Here is a 15,456-nt window from a genome sequence, read left to right as displayed (position 1 = left end):
AAAAAATAACATCTTTCCATAGGCATAAGATTTGTAGCAGCATGAGATTTTATTTTTCCCTAGGAATAATACAAGAATAACATTTTCCACCCCACAGCAGAAACAGTAGGGGAGCCTTTTGCTATCACCAAGATTCTTATTAAATTCAGTCACTGTGAAAGCAAGATTTTTTTTCTCCTTCTCCTTTTTCATCTTTTTTTTTTTAAATAAAGACGACTTAAAATCAACCCAAGTTAAAATTAACAAATCAATAGCGTTATAACCTTGATTTATTAGCATCTGAGCCACTAAATTATCATCATACAAGAAATTGCTGGTTTGAAAAGATTTCGGCTTTGTTAAATCTCAAGTTAAATAATGGTGCTCAGTATACTAGGTTTTTAGATCTGCCTCATCTGATATTATGAAAAATTCAATACATTTCTCTACAGCAGAAGTCAGGGGTCAGCAAATCTATTACTGTAATGTAAGTAATCTGGCAACCTGCCAGCTCTTTCTCTCTTTTATTATTTTTTTAAACACCAAGGCAGATAATTTTATATTTACAAATTCTAAAATCCTCCAGGGTCCTGCCTCTCTTTCTTAACAAAAACTAGCAGCCTCACATTCAAGAAATGTATATCGCCACATGTCCTCATCATTTGCATTTCATACAAAAGAAGAAAAGACTTCATCTTTATTAGGCAGCGCTGTCCCCCTCTCTTCCCCATACTCAGACGGAAAATAATGTCAAATCTCTTTTGAACGAGTAACCACTAATAATCTTCTGTATTGATTAATGCTTGCATGGAATGACTGAACTTTGGGGCCAAAAACATTGAGCAAACAGTGCTTAAGAGGAAAAATGAGAATCCATCTATTTATAGAGCTCTGCAAAATGATAGTATAATACTGTCTAGAACTGACTCAGTTTGGAGTGGGGGAAAGAAGTAGGTAATTTATAGGGTTGTAATTGATCCTCAAACTCACCCTCGTCACTTTATAGACACTGTTATGGTATCAAACCTGTGAAAAACTCTAGGCCCAAAGATCTGCTGGTGCCCCTGGAACAGAATACCTTAGGGTCAGAGGGAAATAAAGTTGGTGTGCATGTAAGGGCCAAAATGCTCCTACTATACTTACAGTATTAGGCTTTTGTATGGCGGTAGAAAAGAAATGACATATTGGTTCCGCTGGGGCTTCGGATCTGATCTGATCCCAAATGAAGTCATTATACCTCTAAGTTGATTCCAGGGTTGATAAATTCTAAGGCTTGGCCAGACATTTCCCTTCTCAGCCAGAAATTGAAAATATAACTTCACTGTGAAGTGTGGGAAGCAATCTTTCACCAAATATGGAGCCAATAGAAGGTATATTTTTCTTTTTTGAAGATGATGTATGCACCCTTGTTAAGGTTCCAAGAAGACTAGAAAGTTTCTAATCTCACATACTGTCCACCTCTCAGGGTTCCAGACCACAACCATAAAAATGGCAGAAGGCATTTGGGTGATTGGTACCAAATCAAAAGTCAAAGACACAAATGTGCTATGTCAGCGTACACAGAAGTGGGATGTTTCCTCAGTGGGCACAACACTCACTGAGTACAACAGAAACTTTGTTCCTGTTCTCTTAAAAACCAAGCTCCATCTGAGAAAGATGTGGGCCCTGGGTAAAAATCTCCTCTATTTTATGGTGTGTTTCTGGAAAGCAGAAAAAATAGCGTGCAGACTGTGAGGAGCAAAATGTCAGTAACCAAGAGAGCTGAGAAAGAGGTCTCCAGCACCCTCCTAAAACAGATGAGGAGGTGAACTAAAGGCTTTGAGCATTGAACCATGGAGACAGAGGCCATGCTGACCTGTAGGCCATGGAGAATGGTGAATGGCAGGACTCATGTGAGCTAAGAAAACCACGGGAGAATGCAGCATGGGTTCTATATGGAAGACTTAGCTTGACCGTGAGGTCACCAAGGGTAAACTGTATGGAGTGCTTTAATAAGGAAGTGGGTATAAATAGCATCATTTGCATTCTATGTAAGATACCCAAAAGCCATGTGGCCCATTATATCAACAGCAATATATGGCCACTTGTCATCAGAAAAGGTCTTTCTTGGGAAAATTACCTGCCTAACAGGGCTTCATTGCCTACTCTAGAGACAACAGAAGATGAACAAGAAACTTTTTTGAAGGCATTAATACTGCCCATTTGCCCCTGGAAGTGGTGGGAGAGTTGTTTCCTAGGCCCATTAACGACTCTGACACCTTCTTCCGTGGTCCTGGAGTGCCTGCAACCCTAACTAAGTAAAAAAAGAAAAGCAAGGTACATGAAGCCTGGGCCAAGCAAGATGGTGGCTTGACTCCTATAAAGGATTGTCAATGTGAGAGAGGTTGCTCAGGGATGACAGGCCCGCTGAACTGCAGTTACATTGGCCTGTGGGGGCCTGAGGTGGGAGGATGGGGAGAGAAACTTCTGGTTATTCTTATATATTGATTAGGCATTCCAATATTAATAACAGGGACCATGTAAATGCCTATTAATAGGAGGTATTTGTATACCTTAAGTTCAACTATTACAAAAAGAAGTATATACAGGTACATTATTTTACCCTCATTTTTATGGATGAGGAAATGGAGGTTCAGAGTGAAATTATTAAATGACTAGTCAAAGGCATGCAGCTATTAAGTGCTAAAATTTGAGTTCAAACACAGATCTGTCTGAGCTGCCTTCATATCAGCAGGGTAACTGCACTTTTATACCTTGTCTGAGAAGCACTGACACTCAGGAGATACTGAACTGATCACCCCTGGGTTAGGAGAATTCTAAGCACTTAAGGCACTAAAAAAATCAGGGTGAGCATTCTCTTTTTCTCAGATCCAACAGACCTATAAAATACACCTATGGCCATTCCACAGTCAACCCATTAGAACAGCCCTATGGCTTGGGCACTGGGCACAATACTCCTTTTTCTAAAATACCATGACTCTCGAAAAGGTTGGTGACCCTAGGTGGATGAGGCCCAACTTGATGTTGGATGGTAAGAGAAACTCAGGAATCATATCCCTTCATGAATTCCAGCCTGGGGTACTTAATCTTACCATGTTTGAGGTGCTCATGGCCTCCCCAGTTAGAATGAAAGCTCCTCAGGGGCTTTGCTTCTATGATGCCTCCTTGTCTCTTCTAAGAGGGTCTAGACTGATGTTATCCCCATGTCTTTCACACTAAAGAAAGTTGGAATGGACTTAAGGCTGACTTTATGCCCTGGGATTAAAGTACATTCTCACAACAGAGGGCATAGACCATAAATAGCACCCAGCCCTCCACAATGTCAGCCAGCAAAGATGGCGGCAATCATTCTTCTCAATGAAAAAACAATGACTAACTCAGAATCAAGTTTCATGGATCCATTTCAAGGGCAGATGAACATTATTTCAAGAGTAACAGACAAATATAACTACAGTGTTTTCAACATAATGAGCACCCCACAAATGAAGGCAGACAGTGTCCATTATGTGAAGACAGGCAAACAACTATTGCATTTAGGTCTCATCTATGTGAGACACCATGGGTTCCAGAGCTTCTGAAATGTTCAACAATTCCCCCAAACATTTATAATTTTGATCAAACTTCGTAATAAGTTGTATAAAAACAAAATGTTCTGAGAGGTTTTTGGTGGAAGAGTTAAGGATATATTTTAATGGTAAACAATTACATTCTTCTGTCATCTGATGCTTTTTTTCTTTCTTTTTTGGAAACATGGCTCTCTGAATTTTCAATAGTTCCTTTGTGAAGGCATCTGTTACTCACGTAATTGAAAAGATGTTTGTGCAGTGGCATGCTTGAGAGTACAGTTATTTAATCTTAATGATAAAGGCCCGAGGACAGAAAATCATAAGTAGAAACCTCTTGTTATTTATCAAAAAGAAAAGGGGCTAAGACACCTAATCTATTCTCAAATTTAAATTCATGCTTGATGAAAACTATCAATAAAACATAGGACCTGAAAAGTTTCTTAAATACTGTACCCAGGTTCAAAGGAGTGAGAAAGGGGGGAGGTAGGGTGAAAACAAAAATGAGACAAGAAAAGAGACTGACAAAGAAAAACTGCTGTTTGGCAAGCTTTTTTTGGGTCAAACAAAGAACTTGCTGTAGTTTACAGCATGACATACACACTTGATTAGTTTGTGCCTGAGGGTGTTTTTACACTCGATAGTGTAAACTCCAACTTCTATTAATTACAACTTGCATTTAGAGGCAAATTTAAGAATTTTTAAATAGAGATTTTTCAAAGGCTGTTGTTTATTTTTTTTTAAAGCAGAAACCAGTTTTTCTACTCCAGGGCCTGGCGAGAGTTTTGTTTTCCTTTTTAAAAGTTTCTTGAAATATCCAGGCATTGGAAAGTTATCAGAGCATTTTAGGCATGCTGAGTGATACAGAGGAAGGCCCTTGCTTAGGAAATTATCTGACTGTCCTTTGGGGAGGAATTCTATAAGTCCCCCAGAACAAGCTTGGTGGAGTGTAGACGGAAGAGTGGCAGAAATGCCTCAGCCTGCCTGAATCTCAGCACCTTAGATTTCCCAGGCTCCTGGCTGTTGATAAGAGCCAGGAGGACTTCTGTGTATTTGAGGAAAAAGGGAATTGAGAAAGCCTGCGTGGCAGTGTTGGAGAGGTATTAATACCTGTGCCCACTGGCCAGAGCCCACATTACCAACACAGTATTTAGAAAGGAGCTGCAAGTCCAGACATTGGTCAACCCCACCATGGTCACCCATGGGTGAGGATGGGAGTGGTCCAGCCACTGGACCTCAGGGCAAGAGAGTTAACAGACACTGAGAAGATAAACTGCAAGACCTGCCTGTGGTGGGTCTGATTTGAAATTGAGCCTTAGTACTCCCCTGACAGCCTCTTCCACCACTTCGTTCCCTACCTCTTTATGCACATTTTGTAGAAGAAACTGTCCTTTTTGTTTGGATTGAAATCAATTCATTCAACCCCTAATTCCTGAGTTCCCAGATATGTTCATGATGCTGCACTGGGTGCATTGGGGAGACTCAAGGAAAGCAATACCACATGATCCTTGCTCCCAAAATAGTATCTTTACTGTTCTTGAATTCTTCAGCTGAATATTTTAGCTGTATGTTGATCTCTGTATGTGTGATGTATGATGATCTCTCAAGTTCTAACCTAACTCTTTTAAGATCCAGTTCAAATTCTAGATCCTCCTGGAAGACTTTGCTCATTCCAGCTGAAAATTCTCTCTTCTTTCTTTCATCCCTGTTGAACTTCTTATTTGTATCTATTACTTACTTACCTAAGGTTTTTATAGCCTTAAATATTCAACTCTCTTTCATGTATGTATGAACTAAGAGTCAGATCGTATGATAAGTTAGATAAGCCAAGGATCATAGTACCTCCCAGTTCTATTGAGTTGGTAGCACTGGCCTGGGGGTGCCATACTGAGGAGAATTCTGAAGCTGAGCTTGGCCTCATGGAAAGTAGCATCATGTTCCCTTAGCGATCTCTTCCATAAATGTGGTAGGGTGAGCACCTCCTCATTGTTTGTCAACCCTACTCCAAACTCATTGGTTCATCCATTTTCATTATCCCAGAGAATGCTTTGTACATCATAGATATTCAAAAAACACCCAATGGCTCTTGAGGACAGCAGCAAAGGAAAAAGGCAGTCAGTCAGTCACTCAAATGGCAAATCACTCCTATCCCAGAAAAAGAAAGTGGCCACTGGGAGGGGGCTTCTTACCAATTTCAAATGTAATCTCAGGCTATGTTGAAAGGCTGATACTGCTACATCCCAAGAAGTACTATATACCACATCTGGAATCGCTTTGGGTATTCTGAGTGACACAAATTGGAGGCATCTACGTAAGAGCAGGCCAACCTCGTGAAAACCATAAATCGTGCTCTGAGGCTTGGTTGAATGGAATAGGAGGCCTTGGAGTGGGAGAGAAGCTTTGCCAAGCATGTGGCGGCCCATCACCAAGGAAATGGCATGCAGAGAAAGAGTCAGACCCAGAAGGTGAGGGAGGGCCAGTGGGAAGCCACAGATGGTGTCTTGTTCAGCATGTGGAAGAGTGTTTAGATGAAGAGCACCTCCAACGGTGGCCTGCTTCTTTCTTGTTCCCCAACTGCAAGGTGTTGGAGCAGAGACTGGATTAGCCCAGTGCCAAAGGTAGTTCAGTCCCCACAGAACTTGGCAGCTTATAGGCTACATTTTGCCCAGGGGTATGTTTAGTTTAACTGATGTAAAATATTTTCAGAAATATTGGATCCAATATTTGCAAATCAGGTGACTTCATGTAAAAGTTATCATGAAACCATTCAAGGTCTGACAGTACTGAGGCTGTATCTGTCCAAGACAGTGGTGTTGGCTGATCCTGCCGGGCCTCTCTGGCCTGTCTGTGTGTGCCAGCTTCCTACTTTCCTACCTGGCCACTGCACTCACCTATGCTACCTCCCCCACAGACATCTGAGTCTGTGCCCGGGGGTGTGGAGTAGTGTTTCTTCAGTGGCCTGACATGAAGGACCAGTTTTCTGAGTTTCCTGTCTGTTGCTGACTGACACTGGTGTAAAATTCGTAACTCATAAAAATGAATTAGTAGAAAATGAAATTTAAGAAAGGCACATAAAACACAAGGCCTGATTTTTTATTTGTTTCAACAGACATAAAATGATTCTGGCAAATTGCTACATACGTGTAACAATGCTTATTCATAATTATTCTGTTCACAGAACACAGACAGGCCAGAAACCCTCACTTGAGAAGCACTGGTCTAGAGGACGACTAAGGGACCTCTCAAATCTAAAATACTCTGTGATCTTGCCTGTGTCTTTCTGAATTGTGTACTGATTAACTTCAAGGGTATCAAAATGACCAAAAACATAGCAAATCATGTCCAGGACATAAACAGAACTGGAACTCACCTTACTTTACTTTCCCTTGGCTTTTTCCTCACAACATGATTAGCTGAGTTCCTTAGGACTTGATATATTTTTGGTCTTTATCTTAAAGCACATATTTATCTTACTCAAAACATGAACCTCTCTTTCTTCAGAGAGGAAAGGCTGAGGTCCAGCTGTCACTGGGGTTCTGCCCAGATGCGTCTGGCTTGGGTACCACTGACCCCAGGTCACTGCAAAGGAGGCCGCCCCAGCCCTGCAGCAGGACAGTCTTGCCAGGGGAATACTTCTAGGCAAGGCAAAAGGTTAGAATTTGAAATTGGGCATTAGGTATATAAGAAGATGATGCATAATTGCTCATTTCCCGCATATAAGCACATTTGTTTATGATTTTGATTTTCTTTTTTTAAACATTTTTTAATGTTTATTCATTTTTGAGAGACAGAGAGAGACAGAGCATTAGCAGGGGAGGGGCAGAGAGAGAAGGAGACAGAATCTGAAGCAGGCTCCAGGGTCTGAGCTGTCTGCACACAGCTTGACGTGGGGCTCGAACTGATGAACCATGAGATCATGACCTGAGCTGTAGTCGGACGCCCAACCGACTGAGCCACCCAGGCACCCCTGATTTTGATTTTCTAAATACTCAGAAAAGCACATCATAAAGTCCTTTTGCCTCAATGCTCCTTTTTCCAACCCTAATAACAACTTCACGTGCTCCTCAGACACAGACCATGCAATGTATTCAAGAAAATTCAAACCAGTGATGTGGTATTCTATGTGAAGATTTTTTTTTCCCTCTTGTATGTGCTTAAAAAAAAAAAAAAAACAACAACATTTTTCTAAAAAAGAAAACAAATCTGCATGTGAAAGCAAAGTCTTTAAAGTGAATTACTATTCCAGAAAACTAAGCTAAGAGAATGCCATAAAAAGAACCATTTCCCTTTTTTGCTCCTGTCCTGATAACGGTGACTCAGCACATCTTCAACAGAGAGAGTCAGATCAGGAGGAAAATGTTCTACTTAGTAGGGTCCTGACCAGGAGGAGCTGGGCATTTTTCTTTGCATTATAACCGATAGGAACTTTATCTATAAATCCTGGGCAAGGAATGTCCAGAATAACCACACTTCATGAGCTTTGCTGAGTTTGAGACGTCTACATAGCAACAGTCTCGCGATGGGGAACATTAATGCTTTTTATATTGGTGATCAGCTGTAACATGAGCAATTAAGTACAGTACTAATGGACTATGGCCAGGAGCCTGGTACTAATATTAAAAACTGACAGAGATGAATAGGTTTGGAAGTAAAACCAGGCTGACAAAGACATTTTTATGAAGTGCTTGGACCTATTTGATTTAAACCAATCAGAGGCAAGTTTGGACGAGTCAGGCCTTCAGCAACAATGATGCATTCACAGGCATTGTACCATTTCTGCTGTGCCTTAAATAAAAACACTCATTGATTCTTTTCAACAACCCACACTTTCATTATTACACTCATTAATAAACCAAGAGTGCCGAGTAACATACAAGTAATATTCACTGAGGAACTGGCTACTTTTTTCTTGTTGGAAAATGAAAACATTTACTGGAAACATGAACCACACCACACGAAAAATAAATCAGTGGATAATGCCTACTAGATCACTCATTTCTTCATCTTCTAGGAAAGCAAAGCTGGTGGTAAGGAAATAGGAAAAAGACTGAGTCTCTATACCGGAGTGAAAAGAGTGAAAAGAGTGAAAAGAGTGTGACTGAATGCACAGGGGGAACTCGGTCATTCTGATCTGACCGGGAAGTTTTGACAGATTTCCACAGGCATCTCCGGACTAGACGTTTGCCCACAAGACCCTGATCTTTTTCAACTTCTTGAACCTTCTTGAAAACGGTGGCCTTTCCCCAATCTAGACCTCTCTGTTCTGTGTTAGCATGCCTGTAATTAGCAAGAAGGAAGGAAATCTGCCAAGTCCCTAAGCACAGTTGTGGCTGAGAGCTTCAGGCTCTTCTCTGACCCAAGCAGAACTGTTTCTAGTCACTGGACAGATCTCGGTGTCCTCTGCCTTTCTCCCGTAGAACCATTAAAGAGAATAAAGATGTAAGACATCTGGAGCACTTGCCCCAGACCTTTCTGCCTACCACAACACACAGGAGAATGGGTGATTCCTTTCAGGATCATGAAAGTGGAGCCTCTTTTTTTTTTTTTCCAGAAAAAGTCAGTTATCTGCAAATTTTAGTGCTTCACTATTATTAATTACTAATCACTCAAGACACCCTTTGTATCTGATCACGACAATGTGAAAGGGGCCTAGATAGTGAAAGGATATCCAAGGAAGGATGCTAACCACCCTGGGACAAGGTTTCTGGCTCTGTGCAGAGCTTTCCATGTTGGGGGTCCCACTTGGCAGCTGACTATTGATTGTCTCAGCTCCAAACCTACTCTTCTGTGTTCTGGGACCGGAGTCCCGCCCATTACATGTCTCTTTTGTCAGTTGTCTTCCTTTTGGGGTTCTGCAAATGGGGCCATAGCAGGCCAGGGGAGGGGTGGAAGTCCCTCCTTTCTAATTTGTTCGCTGCTCATTTCAGGGCCAACCCAACAGTGATGTAGCAGCAGCAGTTGGTTCCAGCCTCTAGCTTCTTTCGACAATCCCAGAACTATCACCCTCCATTTGCTCTGGGGCCCAGCACCAGCTAGGGAGCACTCCCTCCTCAGGTCTGAGCTAGCTCCGCGATGCTCCACCTCTGAGCTCAACCACCAGCACTGGTTGGGAGCCTCCCCGGGAAGGAGGGATCTTAACCCCAACTCTGTGAGGCATACTCTCTAAACTTGTGGGTGGCAACAGCCTCTCCTCTAGGCCCCAGGGAACCTGTGGTTATTACCTCCGTGTTAACATACAGCTTCACAAAAACAGTGGTTTAAGCAAGTCTCTACGTCAGTTCTCTTTGTTGAATACCTAGTGTGGTTTTTATTGTCCTTACTAGATCCTGACTGGTAAGCACTGACCAAACAAATTCTCGATTTAGAAGAGTGAGTGACCTAGCATCTCAAAAGTATTTAATCCAGTGGGACGCCAAACCTTCATGAAACATCCCCTTTACTCCCAAGAATGAGGAGGGAAGAGAACTTTTTAAGAATGTTAAATAATGTTGTATAGTTGCTGAAGTGTAAAGTATCTCTCCTAGAATTTTCCAATTTGGCTGACTGAAGGCATTTGGGATTTTACTACTGCGGATGAGGTATGTCATGCAACTAAGTACAGATCTTGGTATCTCATTTAAGATTGAGGCTATTTTTATCTACACCAGTACTTGAGTTACACAACTTGAGTTGTGTAATTACACACACACATTCACTGTATTATCAGATCCAATCTTTTTTCCATCAAACCCAATCTGTTTTTTGATCATGTGATGCTTTGTAATACGTTTAATATTCATCCTTAAAGTGAGTGAAACAGCTGAGATACACTCTTTTTGCAAATTTTAACTGCTGTCTGGTCCTTTACGCTTGATGGTTCAGGTGTTGGGAACATTTGCACATGGAGGTATGGGAGGTTCACTATCAGAATAGAAGCCCTTTGAAAATACAGACGGTGTTTCTAATGAAAATGTTCTGATTAAAGCCTTGAATCATAAGTCAAAAATAAGTTGAATATGTTACCTTAAGTGCTCTTAACACAACACTCACCTGAGATATCTATGCTATTTTGTATTAGGGTTTCAGTGGTGTACCTGTTATGTACAGTGAGAATGTAGGCTGTTGTAGTAAATACTGAGAGAAGTAACACTCACATTTAAAAAATTGATGTAGCATACTAAAAAAAAAGGCTAGGAAGAGTAATAATTTGAATTCCTAATACCATTTTAAAAAATCCTTGTGGACTGTAACAACACATAAGGCAATCCCTTAGGAATACTTCATGGGGATTTTTCCATGGGCTACTAAACCCAACCTAGTTTACTAGGTTATACCGACCAAAACATTCTAGGCTTCGTGGAATGGCTATACTAAAAGAGACTCTACGCTGAATGCAACACAGATAAAAATTTAATTGAACTAAAAAAAAATATGACTAAGAGTTGATGCTCCAGATGACATTATCTGAGGATGCATTTGTATATTTGGATGATCCAAAGGCAGGTGTTGGGCATCTGGGATGAAATTGGAATGGTAACTCACATGTAAAAGGCAACCATCACATTAGGCAGTTATGTTTTACCTTTCAAACTAGCAAGCTAACTGGCCTGTTTGTTCAGCTGTGTCTTGACTTCATTCCATCCATGACTGTTATTAAAACATATGCACACACACACACACACACACACACACACCCCTCTACTTGGATCTGAATTTGAAACCAGGTTGCTGAGTCAGTCAACATTTCAGCAGGGAAATGCCAGAGATAGAGAAGTTGGTGTGACTTTAACACATTAAGTATGGACTAGAAGCGCAGAACAAGGATAATGCATGAATTCACTAACAGATCTGCAATGCTGTGGACAACAACAGTCCTAATGCAAAGAGGAAACACTCTTGTGGATACAACCTTCATAGTAGGCTAATTTGGCATTACTTCTTGTTTGCATGATCATCACCTTCTGAGAGAAGCTAAAAGTGTTAGAAAACTGAGCCATGCACAGCTTGGCAAGAAAGGATTTTCTTGGTGAAAAGCATAGCTGTAGAAGAAAAATACCAAGATGGGAAAAAAACAATGGATCTTATCTGGGACCAATTTTCTTATTAAAGAAATGCTTACTTTTCAATATTAACACATTCAACGTTAATACATTTCAATGTTAACACACTTACATGGCAACCTCATAGTAACACTGCAGACTTAGGATTTCCAGAAGTGGAAGGTTCTCACAGTAAATGAACCTACAGAAAACATACTGAGTAGTCTAGGCTTGTGTTGGGGGTGGGGGGGAAGGCATTGTCAAATAGGTGGTCACAGGATAAAACCAAACTAAAAGAACATCTAATTTTAGCCCCGGTAACCAGAGAGAGCCACATCCCCAAGGCGGTATGCAAGGTAAATGCCAGGGGATATTTTCTATTTCCAAAAAAGTCCTTTAGACTTCTCCTTATCCTTCACCAGAAGCTGCTTCCAATGAACACACTTTTAATTAAGCAAGGGCTTTCTAAGAAAGGGCTTTTTTTTAAGAGTAAAATTCATGGTATGTGAATTATATCTCAACTTTTATTTTTTTAATGTTTATTTTTGAGAGAGAGAGAAAGAGAGAGAGAGCATGCACGAGCGGGGAAGGGGCAGAGAGGGAAACACAGAATCCGAAGCAGCTCCAGGCTCTGAGCTGTCAGCGCAGAGCCCGACGCGGGGCTCGAACTCTCAAAGTGCGAGATCATGACCTGAGCCGAAGTCGGGCGCTCAACCGACTGAGCCACCCAGACGCCCCCAAGAAGGGGCTTCTTACCTTTCATAATGTCTGCGGGTGCAAGTGGCGGCGCTGGTGCTGCCAGGATTACCACCTAATTCATCATAAATATGTTTCCATTGACGCCGGGCTGTTATCTGAAAAAATGGCAATGGGAAATTCAATCTTCATCATAAGAGATTCACAGTTCCAGGATTCAATACATATGCAACAGGCAGAAGAGAACAGCCTGTTCTGGAAACCCAGAAACAGAGAAGTCCACACGAGTATATGGGGAGACTCGGGTTTTACAGTGAGATCTCTCCTTTAGCACTTTTCTTTATAATAAAAACGGAATTCTGCTTTGGGCTCTGTTTTGTCACCCTAAGGCATCTCCCTGGACATTTATGAAGCTAGTTCCCCCCGGGGTCCCAAACTCATACTCTGTTCCTTTATGTCAGTGTGAGGAAGCATCCAAATAAAATGAGATTTCAGCTAAAATATCAGTTTAAGAGAACCAGAATTAACACCGGTTGCTTAAGGAGCAGGGAAACGGGTGCCCAAGGACGTAGGAAAAGAGGGAGAGTTTTCACTAAACGTGCTTTTGTATCTTCTGATTTCTGAACTGTGTGATGCGTAGACTGCTTCAAAAACTAAATAAAATTACTATGTAAATTAATTAAATTGACCCAATTGGTTGTGGGATTTGCAGTCATCTCAGGCTAAATGGTTATGCCAGCTCATCCCACCACCCAAACAAAACCCAAATTTCCAACTGTGTATGTTGCAAGCTGTTTGTTTTTATTCACTTAGGTCAGGAAAATGGGATATCCATCAAATCCTACGAAAACGAGCAAATTCCAAAGCTAAAACGCAAGCTCAGTCTACTGTTGAGTTGGGTGAATAAAACCAAACAGCTTGCAATATACTGATGGCATGCTATGGCCCTATTTCCTTTTTTTCTTTAATTTTATTTTTGTACATAAATTAAGACTTTACAAAATAGCAGATGCATGATCTGGCAAATGATTAATTTGGGGAAACCACGTCATTTACTAACATCCGAGCAAATCTAGTATTTCCTTGAAACCAGGAGACAGAATGCATTCTGAGGTCCTTGTGGATGTTTCCAAACAGAGTTACAGGAAAACGCTGTTATTGGAACGTGCAGGGGGCAGGGCGCTGCACAGGTGCCAGTGGCACTGGATACAATCAGAGTAGGAGGCTTCTTTTGGAAAATAACCGCAAAGCTGCCAGCGGAGTTCACTTAGGGGCTGAAGGCAGCAATCCGAGGGAAAAAAAAAAATCTCAGCTCGCAAACAGGGGCTCGTAATTGTAATGGAAGGAGGAGGGGTGGTTAAATATTATAGGGTAAATGGCACCTTTTCCATCTCAAGTAAAGACCCCTTTATTTCCATAAACCCTGCTCGACAGGCCTGGGTAGGACCTCGAGACCATGGGAGCTTTGCATTGTTCAGCTTCCCACGAAGCATGCTTGAACCAAGTTGTGTCCATAGTCCTCTGTAGACAGAACCACCCTTTACATCTACTGGCAGGTATGGCTAAAAATAAAATCTTCCTTTATTTATAGCTTGCTTTAGATTATAATAAATGGTTTCAAGCCCCTTTCAAAACACTCAGAATATGTGTTTTAGTAATCATTTTACATTTAATTACAGTCTCCCCCAATCTTTTTAATAATACCATCTCAGGCTGGTCTGTTTGAGACCTGTTGAGACCTCCCCTCCCATATGTCCATGTTATTCCTCCAAGCCCTTAAGATACTGAGGCCCCTTGAAACACACCTCCATATTCCACCCTCCACCCCCACCTCAGATGGGGTGGGGAGCCCAGCAAGGCCAGAAGACAGCCTATGTAAGTTCCTGCAATCACTTCAGAGGAAACCATCGCTCTTGTCGTCCTTTATCTCTTCTATGCACTCTATTTCATATATTTTTTGAAAATGTATTTATTTATTTTGATAGAGCGCGTGAGTGCAAGCGGGGGAGGGGCAGAGAGAGGAAGAGAGAAAATCTGAAGCAGACTCTGCACTGTCAGCACAGAGACCAACATAGGGCTTGGTCCCACAAACCATGAGATCATGACCTCATGAGCCCAAATCAAGAGTCAGATGCCCAACTAACTCGGGTCACTCAGGCTCCCCTCTACTTCATATTTTATAAAGAGTTTTCACATGCTTGATTATCACTTCATCCTCCCATCAGCCTGTGAGGTAGATTAGAGGAATCTCGTCACAGATGAAGGAAGCAAGACACAGAGAGGTTGCATGACTTGGCCAAGGACACACAGCAGTAAATGGCAATGCCAGAACTCATAGCTTAGGATCCCAAGAGCAGACTCCTTTCATGACATCAAAATGGTGTCCACATCAGATTGAGCTGGTGAATAGCCCATGTGTGTAGCAGGGTGATAATACAGAACTCTGGGGACCTTTTGCTTCAAGTGAGGCAGAGGACTGTGGAAATCATAGCTTCTGCTACAAGTTGTCAACTATAAGCTGTGGGTCTCTTACTAGGGGGGAGATAGTGCAGCAAAGAGGTCAGCAGGTATCTAAGGGGATGGGTTAGGTTAACAGTGCTCTGAGATTTTACTCTCAGTAAGTAAAACTATGGTTCCTCTGACCCTGCCCATGTGTGTCTCTAGTTAGAACAGAGGTTCTATATGTCCACCACTGAATCACAGATAACTCTCAATTATATTGGAATCCTTCTACTTACTCCCCCAGGCACCAGACATTTCTTGAACATCTCCCATTGGTTGAGTACTGTGCTAGCAGCTGGGACAAAACAATGAAAACCAGACCCAACACCCAACATGACCATATCCTAGTGTCTGTGTGTGTGTGTGGGGGGGGTGGGGTGGGGTGGGGAGGGATAACAAAAATAAAGAAGGGACGGAATAGATAAGCAAAATAATACAGGTTGTGAAAAATGTAATGAACAGGAGACCACTGGTGATGGGATATTTAATGTGTGGAAACTGACCATGCCTCCCTCCCACAACCTATCATCTAGACTAGGGAGTAGTACCCTGTTCAACCCTGGCCTATCACAGAAATGACTGACTTCTTTAAGAATAAATAATGAATTATCAAAAGGAAAAAACAATCTTCCTCATACTAGGATTGAAACCGGCAGCAGGAGGCCAGCATCAGGTCCCATTTGGCATTATAAGTATGT

The 15,456-nt window shown here is 41.7% G+C and overlaps 1 protein-coding gene across 2 annotated transcripts in view; it reads right to left on the bottom strand.

Moving 5' to 3' along the window:
- Positions 1-15,456, bottom strand: part of ARID5B (AT-rich interaction domain 5B) — a 179,783-nt gene that overhangs the window by 13,411 nt on the left and 150,916 nt on the right. For both annotated transcript variants that reach the window (XM_015088330.3, XM_027062083.2), the window contains one exon: positions 12,317-12,414. In XM_015088330.3, coding sequence (XP_014943816.3) covers positions 12,317-12,414 — 98 coding nt within the window. The remainder of the gene's footprint in view (positions 1-12,316; positions 12,415-15,456) is intronic.

This window comes from Acinonyx jubatus, chromosome D2 (assembly GCF_027475565.1).
Source record: "Acinonyx jubatus isolate Ajub_Pintada_27869175 chromosome D2, VMU_Ajub_asm_v1.0, whole genome shotgun sequence".
Lineage (NCBI taxonomy): Eukaryota > Metazoa > Chordata > Mammalia > Carnivora > Felidae > Acinonyx > Acinonyx jubatus.
Note: the sequence above shows the minus strand (reverse complement) of the source record. Positions and strands in the feature narration are given on the sequence as shown.